Source organism: Rhinolophus sinicus, chromosome 2 (assembly GCF_057876585.1).
Source record: "Rhinolophus sinicus isolate RSI-liver-muscle chromosome 2, RSI-T2T, whole genome shotgun sequence".
NCBI lineage: Eukaryota > Metazoa > Chordata > Mammalia > Chiroptera > Rhinolophidae > Rhinolophus > Rhinolophus sinicus.
Window position 1 is genome coordinate 30810212 of NC_142502.1, and position 16911 is coordinate 30827122.

At 35.4% G+C, this 16911-nt stretch overlaps 1 protein-coding gene across 7 annotated transcripts in view; it reads right to left on the reverse strand.

Moving 5' to 3' along the window:
- LAMA2 (laminin subunit alpha 2) overlaps window positions 1-16911 on the reverse strand; it is a 521442-nt gene that overhangs the window by 152393 nt on the left and 352138 nt on the right. For all 7 annotated transcript variants that reach the window (XM_074333566.2, XM_074333563.2, XM_088795458.1 and 4 more), the window contains 5 exons: window positions 16685-16864; window positions 16396-16584; window positions 16181-16314; window positions 12012-12129; window positions 4607-4741 (listed from right to left, as the gene is read on the reverse strand). In XM_074333566.2, the coding sequence (XP_074189667.2) occupies window positions 4607-4741; window positions 12012-12129; window positions 16181-16314; window positions 16396-16584; window positions 16685-16864 (756 nt within the window). The remainder of the gene's footprint in view (window positions 1-4606; window positions 4742-12011; window positions 12130-16180; window positions 16315-16395; window positions 16585-16684; window positions 16865-16911) is intronic.

The window sequence follows — 16911 nt, forward strand, 5'->3', positions numbered from 1 at the left end:
CCTGTCTTTATGATTGCTAAGGCACAAAAATAGCTATAATAGCCAATTGGTCCAAAGAGGACAGTATAAAGACAACTTTTATCCTAAAAAAGATTAAACTATATTCTTTATGAATGCTCCTAAATTAATCATCAGAAGCAAACATAATTCTCTTAAAAATACCAGTAAAGGCTGCATAAGAAAAATAAATGCATTTAATTCTCACTTCAGAATGTATAAATTAACCCCCTCCCCTGAAATTATCTATTTAATTTTATAAGCCAGCAGACTGTTGAAAGAATACTATACTGAAACTAAGTAGTAATTATTTCAGGAATCCAAGGATGGTTAAAATTAGTCAGTTATTCATCTAATCAATGTTTACATGCATCATTCCATTTCAGGGAAGAAGTACATACAATCATATCTTAAATGCATCTTCATCTCCACTCCACTCCTCACAAATAAGTACAGTGGTACCTCGGTTTTAGAATGTAATCTGTTCCGGAAGACGTTTCGAGTTCTGAAATGTTCGAAAACAGCCAACAGCTAGGCCTCAAGATCTTGTACTCAGCAGAAGCTGCGTGACAAGTTCGACTTCCGAGGCTTGTTCGAAAATTGAAGCATTTACTTCTGGGTTTATGGGCGTTCGCAACCCGAAATGTTCGTCAATTGAGATGTTCGAAAACCGAGGCACTACTGTATGTGATAAATTTAACATCCTACTTGATTGAAAAAAAGATATCCTTAAAAAGCCAGGAATAAAAAAAAGTTTTCTTAACATGATAAAAAATATTTGTCTTAAACTAACCACCAGCATCATATTTTGTGGTGATAAATTTGAGGCATTCATGTTAAAATCAGGAGTAAGACAGGAAGTGACTACCCTTCTATTTAACATTTTCCGGAAGACTTAATCAATGTAAAAATATGAAGCTATTATATTTGAGATAGTTTCTGGCAGGGAAAAACAGTCATAATTATTTGCAAATAATATTGTTATAACTATAAAAAATTAAGGAGTCAACTGAGAAACTCTAGAACTAAAAAAATAATTGGATATCAAATACATGTAAATAAACTATTCTGTTAATGTTTACCAGTAATGAGCAGTTAGTAAACATAGAAACAACAACAAAGGTAATGCTCACCATTGAAATAAAATGTAAGATACATAGAAACAAGTTTAATATAAGAAATACATAACCTATATAAATAATATTAAAATCGCTTACTGTGAAACATAAAATGTTTGAGTAGAGGAGTATCATATTCCTGGTTTGAGGGACAATAAGGGGATAATGTAAAGATAGCAATTCTTTACACATAGGTTTAATGTAATTCCAATAAAAATTCAAGTAATTTTATTTTTATTTTTATTTTTTTTTGGTGAAAAGATTGAAAGAGTGAATCAAAATGCCATCTGGAAGAATATCTAAATATATCCCCTTAAGAAAATTAGAAAAAGTAGAGTAATAAAGGGCCTTCCTTTACCAAACAGTATACCCGTATAAAGTGAAGGTAATCAGACCACTAATAAGAAGCAAAAGGTAAGCAGAATAGAATAGATGATCCTTTAAACACATATTAATATGGATAAAACAAATTTGCATATATTCAGATATCATGATGTTCAAGGAAAAAAGGAATATTAATAAATGTTTCTTTAAAGTGATATATATTTGAAGAAAGATTATCTCCCCACAACACAATCAATTCTAGAAACATTGAAGAGTCGGATCTAAAATTTAATCATAGATATAATGGTAAATACTATAGAATGTCAGTCTAAAGATTGAAAGTCATATGCTTAGATGAGATTACCATGAGAAGCACATTGTCCAAGGATTGATCTTGGGAATACTAGCATGTAGATTTTGGGTAAGAAACAGCAAAGAACAATGAGAAGGACCAGCCATCTAATTAGAAAATCCCAAAAATATTGTGTTTAGGGAAGCAAACTGAACAAAAAGTTTGAAGAAGAATGGCTGATTGAGAGTAGAAATGCTGCTGATAGATCAAGTACGATGAAGACCAATAGCTGAACACTTATCATTGGTTTCAGGACAGTGGTAGAGGTAAAAGCCTGATTTTAGTAGTTCAAGAGAGAATGGTAGGAGAGAAATCTTAGACAGAATATAAACAACTCTTTACTGTGTGGAGAAAGGAGTGGTAGAAGTCAAGAGGTAAAGTGGGAGTCAAGAGAAATTTTTTGGTTTTTTGTCTTTTTTGTTTGTTTGTTTATCATTTTAAGATAGGAAAAGAAACAAAAAGTGCTGATGCAGAAGGGAGGGAAGAATAGGTATGGGCAGTGATATGCTTGAGTGGGAGAGAGGGCTGAGATCTAGGAGCCTAAGTGGCAGATTTTATTTTTCCAAAAGTAAGAACAGTTCATCCAAAGTAATGGAAGAAACAGAGTAAAAGGGCATACATAGATGCAGAAAGGTGGGTGCATGTGGTACTGGGATCTCTTGTTAGTTCTCTTCTAATTGCTTCCTCTTTCTTAATGCAATAGAAAGCAAGGCCATTGACTGAGATTAAGAATGGAAAGGGGTTGGGGGAGGCTTTTGGGCTTGAAGAAGGAGGGGAAGGTATAAAATAATAATTTAGGAATGTGGGAGAGGAAATGGATTAGAGAAAAGTAGCATGATTGCAGACCAGCAAAAAGGATTTGAAGTCAGTGATAATGAATTTATGATGGGGCTAGACAGCATAGTTGTCTATTTTTCAACTGCCACATTCAGCTTAGGAAACACAGGTGTGGAGGAGCAGGATTTAACCAGTGTTGGAATTAACTGAGTAAAAATAAGTAATGGAGTGATAAGGGAAATACATGTTGCAAATCAGTGATATAATGAAGGGTGAGACTATTAAGCTGGTTAAGAAAGTGAGGTCATGAGAGAGGGAGAAAAAAACAATAAAAAGGTTGAGCATCAATGATGAGACTAAAAATGTTGAAGTATTGAGAAGAAATAAACTGGAGAAAAAAGGGATGGCAATCAAAGAAGAGGATAGTTGACCTTGTGACTATAGAGACACTGCAGTTACAGGTAATGAATGACACGTTTTGGACAGGATCATGAAGTGGGGACAAGAAACTAAGAGTTAAGAGTATGAGAGAGTTAATTTTTTGGACCTTAAAATCACCAAGAATTATGACAGGAGTAGTGCTGGAGAGAACGGCAATGATACAGAGGGAAACATTTTCAAAGAATGAGGTAGGTGACCTGAGGGTCGGTAGACGACGTCAGCAAGCAGGTGCAGTAGGCAGATAGATGGAGGCATGTGATTCGAAGCTGGGCTTCTTATGGAGAAGAAAAGGAGGATGATATGAAACTGGCAATGAGCAGCACGGACCCCTGCCCTGCCTTCAGGCTCTGAGGATGAAGGGTGTGAGAGAAAACATGGCTACCACTTGAGTGCACTACACGGGGAGCAGGGTATCCTGCTAAGTGAAGGGAACAAAATGAAGAGAACATTAAGGGAAAAGGGAGATTATGTGAGGGAGTTTGCTGATGTGTGAGCATGAGTCCCACCAGGCTTGATGGAAGGGTTTCCGAAGATGAGGAGAGGTGGGAGATGGGTTCAGCAAGAGATATGCAGAGCTGTGTGGGGATTTTGGGAGACTTTAAGTGATGACACAGGAAACCTGAAGTGTCATGATTGCATTATTTATATCGGAATAATTTACAGACTATAAAAGTAAGAAATTCAAAATAATAAAAGCTCTCCATGTCTTGAGAATATTAGGCCACTAATAAAATTTATCTTTCCCTGATCTATTTTTTTTTTTCATTTTGCAATAAAAATCTGAGAGAGAGCAAACAGAAAATTGCTAGGAAAGCTGACACATACAAAAACCAAGAGTTCCATTTTCATTTGGATTTATTCTGCAAATGTTCCAAGTCAGGATAGTGGTGGTAGAGTAGGTTGTTAGCAGGAACATATCAAAATACATAATAAACAAACTAACTAATAAGAGTGGCTGAAATTCTAAAGGAAATGGTTAAATTATAGGATATTTTATCAAAGCTTGTAAAGGTTTTACAAAATATCCAGCAACACAATATTCTCATAATATGTACATTTAAAACTGTGCCGAATATGAAAACTCACCTCTGGTATTATATAAATCATATCTATAAAAACATGTATAGAATTGGTAAGGAAATACTTAAAATATTAAATGTTTATCTTAAGTTGAATTTTGGACTTTCATTTTTTTCTTAATACATCTCTGTAATCTTCAAATTTCTTAAAAGAGCTTATTTTTGTTTATAATCAGAAAAACACCTTCATGGGATTGTTACATAAATAGTTGTGTCCTCAGGTGTTGTTCTAAGATGCTATTAATATTCTATTTCTTGACGTGAGTAGTGGTTTCCCCGATTATCATTTTTAATTACTTTAAAATATATATAATATGATAAATGTCTTTTTCCTGTATGTTTTATTTCACACACACACACACACACACACACACACACACACACACACACACACACACACACGCGTGCGCGCGCGCACTCCCTGAAGTTTAACTGGCCTCTGCATGTGATAAATGCACATGTGTAATGAGAAATGCACACATGGACCTTGTTCAAGACACGCTCAGGTAAATAAATACCTGGCATATGGAGGTTTCAGGGTCACAGAGGCTGCTGTGTCCATTACACTGGCATGGGACACAGGTGCCGAGGGTTGGCCCGGGGGTGCGGCCACGCAGCTCAGAACGCAGTCGATAAAATCCTGGCGTACATGTCTGAAAGAAAAAGAAGCCAGTTAGAACAGCTAACTTAGAAATCTTGCTTTAGCAGTTCTTGGGTTCTTCAGTGGTTAAGGTCTTCTTTCCCCCCACCTATGTTAAAGGCAACGTCACTTACAAACACAAGTGTCAATTTTGATCCCGAATGTGTATTTCTGCCTGCTCCCCAGATTGTATAGGCAGTATCCGTGTCATCAGATTTTAGCAAAGGAAAGCTGCTACTTGCATATAACTCTCAGTCGGAAAAAGCTTCCAATAGTCTTCGTTTTCTTGAGACAGAGGTTTGGTTTTAAATAAATTTGTCATATGGACTAAAGAGAGAATTTCGATGTCGTTTACAACCTAAAATCTGCTTCTACTGTGCTTGATGGATAACTAGCAAGTGTCCAATGGGACTCAGCAAAAATTAAATAAATAAAAGAGTGTCACAATTGCATTATTTATATCGAAATAATTTACAGACTATAAAAGTAAGAAATTCAGAATAATAAAATCTCTACATGTCTTGGGGATATTAGGCCACTAATAAAATTTATCCTTCCCTGAACTATTTTTTTTATTTTGCAATAAACATCTGAGAGCAAACAAAATTGCTAGTGAAGCTGACATATACAAAATCAAGGCTTCCATCTTCATTTGGGTTTATTATGTAAATGTACCAAAAACCATTTCTGACTTTCTGGAAGGAAGCCCACAACTCTCATTCTCTTTGGAGAGAAAATGAGAACAGTTTTGTGTTCTGGGCTCAGTCCTCCCCGTATGCAGAGCTGCTGCATTTATCAGACACTGTTTGATTTATGAGTAAGAGATAGGAGTTAGTTTTTCAATTACCACTGAAGATTATAAAGGGACTCTTTTATCCTGGTGGCTATGTAGGATTTTTTTCACAGGCTATCTTGTTCCCATTGTTGAAAGAAAAGTGATTGCTGAACAAATATGGGGAAATATTATATTAAGAACTTCTTAATGCCTCTGTATCCCTTTGGTTCTGGACTAGGCCCTCTAGAGTGGAATATTCAAAGAACTTCCTTACAAAGTGAAAAAGATCAATAGTCAGCACTGTCCTTGTTTATTTTGATTTGGATAATGCAAAAGTACCTCAAATAAGTACTTGAGTCTCTGTTTTTATCATAGCCTATATGAAATTCTAATGAGATTTAATAATGTCCCAGCTTTGAGCAAACTGATAAAGCTATAAATAGTATTCAACATATTTTGAGTCTCACATGTCTTATGGTGGACCTAATGGTATAGTTTAATAAGTTTATTCATGTTATTTAAAATCAGCATTGATTTTTCTATTGTTACCAAGCAAGGGCTGGAAATTATGGCTGGAATTCACTGAAGCATCACTGAAGAAACAATCCAAGGTGTATTTAAAAATATTACAAAGTTGCATGCCGACAATAGAATAAAATTTGATTTTCTTTACATGGATTTCATCCTTGGATACCTACATAATTATAGTTATTTTATTGGTATATTTATTTGGTGTGTGTGTGTGCACACGTGCAAATAATCACACAAATTCAGAATTCCTAGCTCTACTTTATACCAAGCAAAAGTTTAAAATAAGTATTAGAAGAAGAAGAAAGTTAAGAAACAGTATCTTCATTGAAGAATCATGTGAAATTCAACGTGATAGACTTAAATTTGAAGGTGAGTGCTACAGGTGAAGTTTACTGTAACACAACTACTATTATGGCCCTTCCCGGGAAAGATGGCAGGACAAAGTAGACAAGCACACCCCTGGTGGGAGTACAAGCTTGAACTCCAAGTGGATTTCTGTGTAGAATCTTCTAGACCTATCTCACTGGTTCTCAACACTGGCTGCATGCTTTCCTCAGAATCATCTGAGGAACTTGAAACACTGGTACCTGGATCCACCCCCCCGAGATTTGGATTTAATTGGTGGAGAGTAGGGCCAGGGTTTATTTAAAAACTCTTAGGAGGGCTTATAAGCAAACAGGATTGAGAATTGCCTGCATGCTCCTGATTCTTTGTCTTTAAAGAGGATAGACTCTGGTACTATAACACAAATGAGGATAGAAGCCTTGATTTTACAAGTTAGTTTTGTCTAAGGGATACAGGCAAGTCTCTTGGTGTCATTGAGACACTGTTTCCTCACCTCACAAATGAGCGGGTGTGTGGCTCCAGATAATTTGTGACGTTTCTTTCAGTTCTAATACAATTGTTTAATTTTGTATACTTACAGATTAAATTTCTAAGAGCAAAGTAAAAGAGATTTCCACAATGCCAGAGTTAGAAATGTAAAACACACTCTTTAAAGGAATAGGACATATTTATTCCTCTTTAATCCCCTCATTTTCTGGAACCTCTTTGTATTTATTCTTCCCTTTTTCCAAAAACTTTTTTGAGGGTGTTTTTTTTATAGCAGATGGTTTTCTTCTTAGTGAACTGGGGCAAAATTCGTAAAAATGATTATACTTAAGTTGCGAACAAAAGAGGAATGATAATAGCTACTTTTAAAAAATGTCCTGTCTAAAATCCATTGTGGAACAAAATGAAGAATTAAAGAAAAGCAAATAAATATACACTGTCCTAATGTTATACATTTTTTTCTAACTCAAAAAGTTTCCTTGCACTAAAATTATTCATAGCTCAATTTTCTTCTGTTCTCCTTCCATATTTATTTTCCTAATATGGTATCTCATCAAAATGTTAGAATTAAATTCACACAAAAATGTGGGAGCGTGGGCAGAGGAAATGGAAGACAAAGAGAGTAATAAGCCAATATGCTCCAGGTGCAGAATTATAGAACATTTTCCCTTCTTTCCTCAGATTTTAGCGTATCTAAAAATAGATACTTTTAGTGTATCTAAAAATAGATATTTGTGCTGTTGCCAATAAAAACACTATCTTGTATCTTTACATGGGTTTTGCATCAGGTGATCCCGAGTTTAATTCCTGTTCCACCACACACTACACATGATTTTGTGCAGGTTTGGAATACTGTGGGCCACAGTTTCCTCACCTGGAACATAAGGATATTGTGTAGCATAATGGTTGGAGGTAAGTATACCTAAGCATTTTGAAACAGACACGTCCAGGTTCAAACTGCAATTTTGCTGTTTTCTAGCTGTGTGATCATGGGCAGGTTTCTTAACCTGCCTGGTCTTCCATTTCCTCTTCTGTAATATGGGGATCGTAGTATACACTCAAATGATCTTGGTGTAAGTGTATTAGGAAATTAATTTGGCATTGTGCAGGATACAGTAAGCACTCAATAAATGGTACGTTTTGTTTATTATAGGGTTTTTATGAAGATTAAGTGAGGTAATGTATGTTTAGTGCTTGGCATGTAATAAATCAACATGGGTGTCTCTATTAAAATATAGTTATGGAGGATAGACTGAAAATAAAGGCAAGGATGGTTGTCCAAGGTCACACTGGCAAACAAAATTATAATGTATGCCACTTACCCCAAGTTCCTCAATATTTTTATGTACCTGAAAACAGAGTCTTTGGCACATGTGCAATAAAAGTGGTAAAGTGTATCCTGAGAGGTGTGCATGTGTAAGAAGGAAAGCCTATTTTCACTGTTTTGTCTTTTGAGTTTTAGGAGCTGATCATAGGTATACATTGTTTGGGGATTTAAAAAAAATATATATATATATTTTACTAGGCAAAAGTGTCAGCTTCTGAGTGCTGACTCAGTAGACACCAACTAGTCCACTGTAAGCCACAAGTCCTATCAAAACCTGGGGGAGAGAAGAAAGAGACTGAAATGATCAAAACGTGTCTTAGATCTTATCTTCTTATTGCAGAAAACCATGCATTCAATGCTAAATATTTTCCATTTCTGCATACAACCTAACCTGAATTTGGGTCAGTTTAGGCAGCACTGTTAACTGAGAGAATGGTGAGGAGCAGACGAGGTAAAGTACGTTAAGCTCAATGGCTCCCACACCAATAAATGTGGTGAGGAAATTGTGTCCTTTACTTGAAGGTAATATGGTCTCTACTTTAAATCATAAATTGTAACAAGTAGGCACTTCTAGAACTAACAGTTTCTTTTTTTTACTAAATGTATTGGGGTGACATTGGTTAATACAATCATATAGATTTCAAGTGTACAATTCTGTAATACATCATCTGTATATGGCATTGTGTGTTCACCACCTAAAGTCAAATCTCCTTCTGTCACCATATATATGACCCCCTTTCCCCTTTTCTACCTTCCACCCACTCCTTTCCCCTCTGGTAACCACTATATTGTTGCCTGTGTCTATGAGTTTTTGTTTGTGTGTTTGTCTTGTTTGTTGCTTTTGGTTTTATATCCCACATAAGAGGGAAATATGCATTTTTAATGAACAGGACCACAATGTCATAACTACAAGTAGCAGGCAAAGGCTAACTGTCTTCACAGCTGGCTATATTTCAGTGGTAACTAACACTTAATTTTCTTTATTTGCACCATATTTGGGGTAAAAAACATGAAATGAATAGCTTGTAACTGCAGATGTCTTTAGAATACCATAGATTTGGTGAAAATATTGTAAAGGGGTTGCTTTGTGTGTTCATGACCCAAAGCATATGTTACTGGAATGGGATGTATTATTTCAAAACTCTCCATAGCTCTTGCTTTGATGATTAGATTTTATGCCTGGGTAATTATATTTTAGAATCAAGATGAATTATAAATAAGATATATAATAAAGGCAATGGGTTGTGGAGAACACCTTAGGTACCTTATTATGAGAAACAGGCCTTTATTGTCATAATCTCTCCACTAAGATATTACTGTAATTATTATTTATAAATAGGAGCTTAAGTGAAATTCATGAGAAATAGGTGAAGCCACCAATGCAGATAATAGTTTGTATGTATTCCTAGTTTGTCTTGATTTCCTTCATTTATCATTTGCTTTATTTGTGCTAATTTGTATTTTCATATAATGATAGAAATTTACTAAGATTAATGGGAAAGCATATTTTAGAATGTACTCTTTTAAGGGCCTACCGATCACAATAAGGAGAGTTTTTAACATTTCAAATCTGGAATGGAAAGAAGACTACATTAAAATAATTTGCTACTCAACTAACGTTATCCATAAATGAACAGTAGTATTATTTTAAATAAATGCAAGAGAAATGTAAAGCAGTAGTAACTTTCTCTTCAAGATATTTAAAGGTCAATCTTACTGAATATCTTCTATAGCAAAATGATACTGCAGAATCAAACAATTTTAGAACTTCAAAAGCCAAACTGTAATTTTTTTAGATTGGATAACTATGTAATAACTAAGGCCTATAGCAATTAAGGGATTGACCCAGGCCACACAGTGAGTCAGCAGTACAGCCAAATAGCACTGGGGATTAAAAAAAAAAAAAAAAAAAATCACCTCTTCTCTAGAAAGTTCTTTCTGTCTTCTGCCTTTAAATCATTCAGGCTTATAGCAAATTTTATGTGTGTGACTGTCTCATTTTTAACATATACACTGTGTGTGCACATGTATATTTTGTGGGTTATGCACAGAATTGCAATCTACTTAACTGGTGTATATACAAACGAAAACGTGTATGTGGGAGCTCTGATTTAATAATAAGATGGATTATTTGATTAGTTATTGGATCAAATAGAAATATTCAAATGAGTATTGCCCTTGAGGGCAGTCACAAGCAAAGATGTAGAAGTATTCCAAAGGATGTTTCACAAGAATTTTGAAGTCATTCTTATGAAATTGTTCTCTGAGCAATGTGGACACCATATGATGGTTACAAAGTTGAATGGCACTTCAGTTTACTTTGGAGCTTTCACACATATGTTTTCATTTAAATTAATCCTCATGATGATTATACAGGTAAACAATCTGTGGTCCAGAAACAGACAGCAAATTCCCTGTCCAAGGTAGGAATCACCAAAACCAATTGTTTTTTTTTATTTATTTTATTATACTATATTACCACTGAAGAGATTTATACTCCTATTTTGAAGTTTTGACTTTAGTTTTGACCTGGTGCCATCACATGCCTCATTCACCATACCTAATAAAATTTCTCAAATCTTATTTATAAAAGATGTATAAAATTACTTATAAATAAACCAATATAGGGATCTGCAACTACTTATTCCATAAATGCTAATATTAACTACACCAACCAACATTGACTACCTCCAGGCACTGTGATATGCCCTTTACATTCATAGCTCATTTAGGCTTCATGGGATTCTCAGACTGTAGGTGGAGGAGATAGTAAAATATCTTACTGGTATGCTGTGGGAACCAACCTATCTGAATAATGAGAAATAATTCTTGCGGTACGCGTAGGACTGGATTGGGTCCCAGAGGCCCCTCCCATGTCAGCCTTCAGTTGTTGTACTGTGGGGGAGTGTGATGGGGTCTGCAGGAGAGGAGCAAATGTGGTGCAAGGTACTCAAGGGCTTGGGGATTTACCAGCTGAAGCTTAAAGAGGTTTAGTAAACTGAGCAAGATCTTAGCCCTAGAAAATGACAAAGTCGAGATTCAAACCCAGGACAGTGTATCATCCATTCCACCTTTCCCTGTTTCATACTCTTCCTACTCATACGTAATATTTGCAAAAATTAAATCGACTTCCAGAAGATAAAAATTTAGAAAATGTGCCGATTCTGAAGACAGTCAGAGGAATATCCCAGAAAGTAAATTAAGCAGTTTTAAAAATATAATGACTGAATAACTGATATTTTGGGAACAATCTATGGGCTTCTTGAAGCCTGTGTTGAAGGGAACAGTCTTCTATTTAGTGTCCAAATTTTGTCATGTTCTACATAAAAACACTATTTTAAAACCCAATATAATCCTATTTTATGATCACTGCAGTTAACAACTAGTAAAACTTCCCAAATCCCATTTACCAAAGATGTATAAATTATTTACAAGTAAATCAATACATGAATATATAATTGCTTATTCCATTAATAACAATATTAACCTAATGCAGGTTAAATTTCTTTATTCATAAGAGGTGTCAGGAAAATAAATCAGATATAATTAATGGGCCTTATGAAAACATTCTTATTGTGACTGCTCCATATTTTTACAAATCTTTTAATTTTTATCAAATACCTCCCTTCAGCTGTGACTCCTATCCCTAAGTAACAATAGCAGCATTCTCTTCTTGCTGTGTCTTACACTGTGAGCGAAAAATCAGATGAAATAGTTAAAGATATGCATGAAAGTAAAACTGATTGTAGCAAAGGTAGCTCTGGGCGTATTTCTATTTGGTTAGTTAAGTGAGCTGAGCTTAAGCAGGAACCAGCTTACCTCACAGGACAAACCAGAATAGCCCGAGGGACAATCACATCTTTCGATCAAGTGAGCTTCAGGAGTCACTGCTGTTACCTGTCCTTGTTCAGCTACCTCCATTGAAATTTCAGAAATCCTGGAAACGGCAAGCATATACTTAGATTACCATACCAGTCAGTTAAGATCACCTAGCAAACAGTCGATCCTACAAGAAGAGTCTTCTCAGGTTTCTGTCAGTAACCTTAAGCTTCTTTTATTGTTTTGAATCTCTCTAAATTCCAGGGGCTCATGTGCCACATCTTATTCTTGTATCTGTGCTTACCCAAAGATTGAGATAAAACATCAGGAAAATATCCACATAAATCATAAGGAGTTTAGTAAATTAGATGTCTGGTGTCCTCTTGAAAAGTTATTGTAAAGATTTTTTTCCTTCACTTTTTAAAATGTGAGAGGCTTCAGGTAGACATGGACAATTAATTAGACATTTACATTCTTTCAAAGAGACAACCTGTGGTTATTTCCCATTAGAAATCCCCCATAGTCGCTAGTGAAATTGCTTTTAATTTACAATTGTCCCTGATTCCTTCCTCTTGAGTCTCCGAATGTCCTTTCTAGAACTTTAGAAAACCATCTAGAAAACAATGACTGAGCATAATCTGATAATATTTTTCTGTTGATAAAATGCTTTCAAATTACTATTTTGTTAACTTTATTAAACAAATCCTTCAAGTAACTTAACTCACTCTTCCTATTGGTGGAAAGGTCCTTATAATTGAAAAAAAAAAGATTCACAATGAAAACATGGATACCCTTTTCATCAATCTGAAATTACACATTAAAAAAATATATGCACTCCATAAACTCAGACTATTTCATGACTAACTGATAACATGAAATGTTCTGCAAATAAACTTTTAAATGAGACAGTGAATAGTTTTGCTTCAATAAAAAGGTACTTCCAATAGCTTAAGGAGCTTGAATCATAAACTTCATAATAGGCAAAGTTAGGTTTCATTGACATTAAATTATGAATGCACACTCAGACTTCACTAGCATTATAATCTGCAGTCTGAAGATCAGACAGCCTTTATGAAACACACGTTCAATTAAAAATTCAGATTTCATTCCCCTCCTATAAGAAAGACTCTACCTTTACATTCTCCCTTGATTCACTGTGGGAGAGTAAAATATAATAGTAACTGGGTGTTTGTTGACAAGTCATCTCCACTGGAATCTCATGGTGTTTTATAACCATGTTAAATGTTACTAGTTACATTTTCTTTCTCTTGCACATGAGCGTGCATGCAGACTAGTGAGTATTTGAAAACCAAGTGCAACTTGAACAGTGTCAACAACAGATATTTCTGCAATGAACCTTTTTTCTTTTCCCCCTCAGAGGATTAGAGAACAACTGTTCTTCCTGAATCAGGGATTTGGCCAAACTCAAGCTTCATGTCCAATGAATACTAAAATATGAAGTTGTTATGGCCTTCAGATAAATATAAGAGAAGACAAAAGCAATGCAAAAAGAAAATTTCAGCATAGACGACATATACAAAGTCTGAATCTCAAATACAATCTGAAACGCTCTGCAAATTTAAGTAGTTACATTTAAATTTGCAACTGAGCAAAGCTGCAAAGTTATATCTTAACTACTTTGGGGGAAAGATTCAAACATATTTTTGACCCCAATCACAATTCTACCGTGTTACAAAATCAAGTGATGTTCCACTGCTTTATTTGTTCTTATTTTTGCTAGATGACGACTCTAGTTTTTATGAAGCCAAGAAAAAAGTGAAGTTTTATTTGTTCTAAAGTTTCAAAAAATTATCTCTTAAAACGAAGGGGATTATTTAGTGCGGTATGTGAAATAAGATGATAAAAGAAAGAGACTTATGGGAAAAAAGACAACCTCACAGTGTAGGAAGATGGAGTCTGTGTGAGAGTGGCAAAGAAAGTATAATGAAAAATGCATGACAACATTGTTTCTATCAGTTACAGTAAGAAAATGTTCCGTGTACTACCAAACTCTTTTACTACCGCACAGAGCAATTTGCAAAATAATATATTTGCACACCCACCTGCTGTCTTCTATAACATACAACCCTGCATTGGCTTCTGCCACTTGATTTCCATTTATTTGATATTCTAAAATAATTAACAGGATGGCTGACAGTACATTTTTGGTATGTTTTTTATTATTTCACATAAAAATCATCTCTTGTTAGAAATGAAAAGTATGAAAAGGAAACCAAAGGATTACAGATTTGAAAATGTATTTTGGTCCTTGATTTATCCTTTTACCAATTGTCGTTACTTTTGGTATAATCAGAAAAGCAATAAAGATTTTCTGCATGAAAGGAAAGGATTTTCTGACAATTAAGTTCGACAACTTATTGCAATGATGTTGCTAACCTTTTTTGATACCAGAGGGATTATTCATTATGAGTTTGTACCAACTGGACAAACAGTTAACCAAGTTTACTATTTGTAAGTGCTGAAAAGGCTGCATGAAAAAGTTAGATGACCTGAACTTTTCACCAACAATTCACGGCTCTTGCATCAGGACACACCAGCTCACACGGCACTGTCTGTGAGGGAGTTTTTAGCCAGTAAACAAATACCTATTGGAACACCCTCCATACTCACCTGATCTGGCCCCCAATGACTTCTTTCTTTACCCCAAAATAAAGGAAATATGAAAGGAAGACATTTTCATGACCTTCAGGACATCAAGGGTAATATGATGACAGCTCTGATGGCCATTCCAGAAAAAGAGTTCCAAAATTGCTTTGAAGGGTGGACTCGGTGCCAGTGTCGGTGCATAGCTTCCCAAGGGGAGTACTTCAAAGGTGACCTTAGTGATATTCAGTAATGAGGTATGTAGCACTTTTTCTAGGATGAGTTCATGAACTTAATTGTCTGACCTTGTGTATTTACTACAGTGTAAACATTTGAAATCTAGTATTTTTATAGTCATTGGTTGGCCAATGAGTGACTTCATAATGTTTTTGTTTTGTTTTGTTTTCCTGGACTGGTCTACAGATTTACTTTATAAGACTATTTTCAAATATCTATTGATTATATATTCTCACAGGACATAACAGAGAAACTGATCTGCCAGAGAAATTGAACTATGTGTATGAACTGAACTCAAATTTCTGTCCCCATACTATGAAAGCTAACTATCGCTGGGTGATTCCTCATCTTATCTCATTGGATAACTTGTCCCTTCCATTCAAGGAACATGACTATGTGTGCTCATAAAGTTGAAGTCTCATGGTTTCTCCATTATTTATCCTCTTAACTTCATACTTTTAAAACATATTCCTTGCTATTAATTTCTTTCCCCGTGGTCTGTTAACATGCTTACTTTTCTCTCAGATTAAACAATTATCCCTTGACCTTTGACACTATCTCATTCCTCCTTTTGCAATTATGTTCATGGCAACCATTAGTCTACACTTGTGACATTAGAGTCAGTGTTTCCCATTTATTCCTCAAAACTTTGAGACTATTTCTGTCCAAAACTCCACTAAAACTGGTATTAAGAATGTCACCAGTGTGATCCCAAGTGTTAGTTTCAGAATGTCTTATTTTATTCCACCTCTATGGGTCAAATTAAAACACTCTAGTCCCTTATAATATTCCCATCCTTTGGCTTCCATAATTCATTCTTGCTGGTCTTCTGTGTTCCTTTCTATTCGGTGTGATTCCCGATCTTTTTTACGTTATGATACACAGATAAAATTATAATATTGTATGGTACATGATTGTAAACAGATGATAATGCTCATGGTTGAAAGAGCTGGGACCAACCTGTCCCTACCTGGTGCCCCTGAGGGTTAAAGGAGGTCACTTTCTCAGAAATCTTGCAATCTATTTATAGTATAACAATTAATTACCTCTACCCTGCAGGACTTTTCTCTTGAATTTCTGACTGGCATTTAAAACTGACCATGTCAAAGGTCAATTCAACATTTATTCCCCTTAAAATTTCTTCTCATCTTTTTCGGGGGAGTGGCAATAACTTCTACCACGGAACCTGGAAGCCATCTTTGACTTGTCTTCTATCATCACGTTTCCAAAGCAAAGATTTCTAAATCTTTCTTGTTTGACGTCTTACTGATCTTCCCTATAGACTCTAGAATAAGAACTTAACTTGGGTATTTTCCATTATACTTTACCTGCTTTGCCTCATGACATTTCCATAAGTAGCCTTGATAAGAATATAATGGATATCATATAATATATCCAAGAAATCTTCACGGGTCACAGTTCTACTGACTCGTGGATCATCACCATAATATTTCCATTCTTTCTGTAACAAGAAAATAAACCACTTACACAAAACTGAATACAAAACATGGACATCCTTGCACCAAACAACCAACAAGCTTACCTCTGTCATTTCGATTTCATGCCTTGTCAGCTGGCCAATGAGAGGAGCAGCCACATGCCTGATCATAATTCTAGCATGAGCCGGAGTCCCACCTCGAATGATGACTTGAGGTTTATACGTAGAGAAACCGGTCTCTTCTCGAGCCTCAAAATAGATGGTGTACTTGAGTTTACCACCATAGGCCATCAACTGACAGCATAATAGGAGGAGTGATGAGTTAGACAAATGGAGTGATTCCAAAACCTTATTTTACTTTGTTCTCAAGTATCTTTAAAGTTCTTGTCCTTACCTTTTTTCCTTCAAATTGTTCTGGAAGTTTCCAATAAAAAGGTTCCAGATGGAGATCTTGTCTTACCATATCCATGTGTGCAACAATCTCGGGGGTTTGGAACATGATGCCTTTGGTAGTTGTGTGTTGCAGTGCCTCATCCACCAGGGGCAGAATAGTCTGTTCAGGGTTCAGAGTTACCTACATGTGATCAGAACACAGCAGGAGACTGAGTTCAGTCTTCCAGG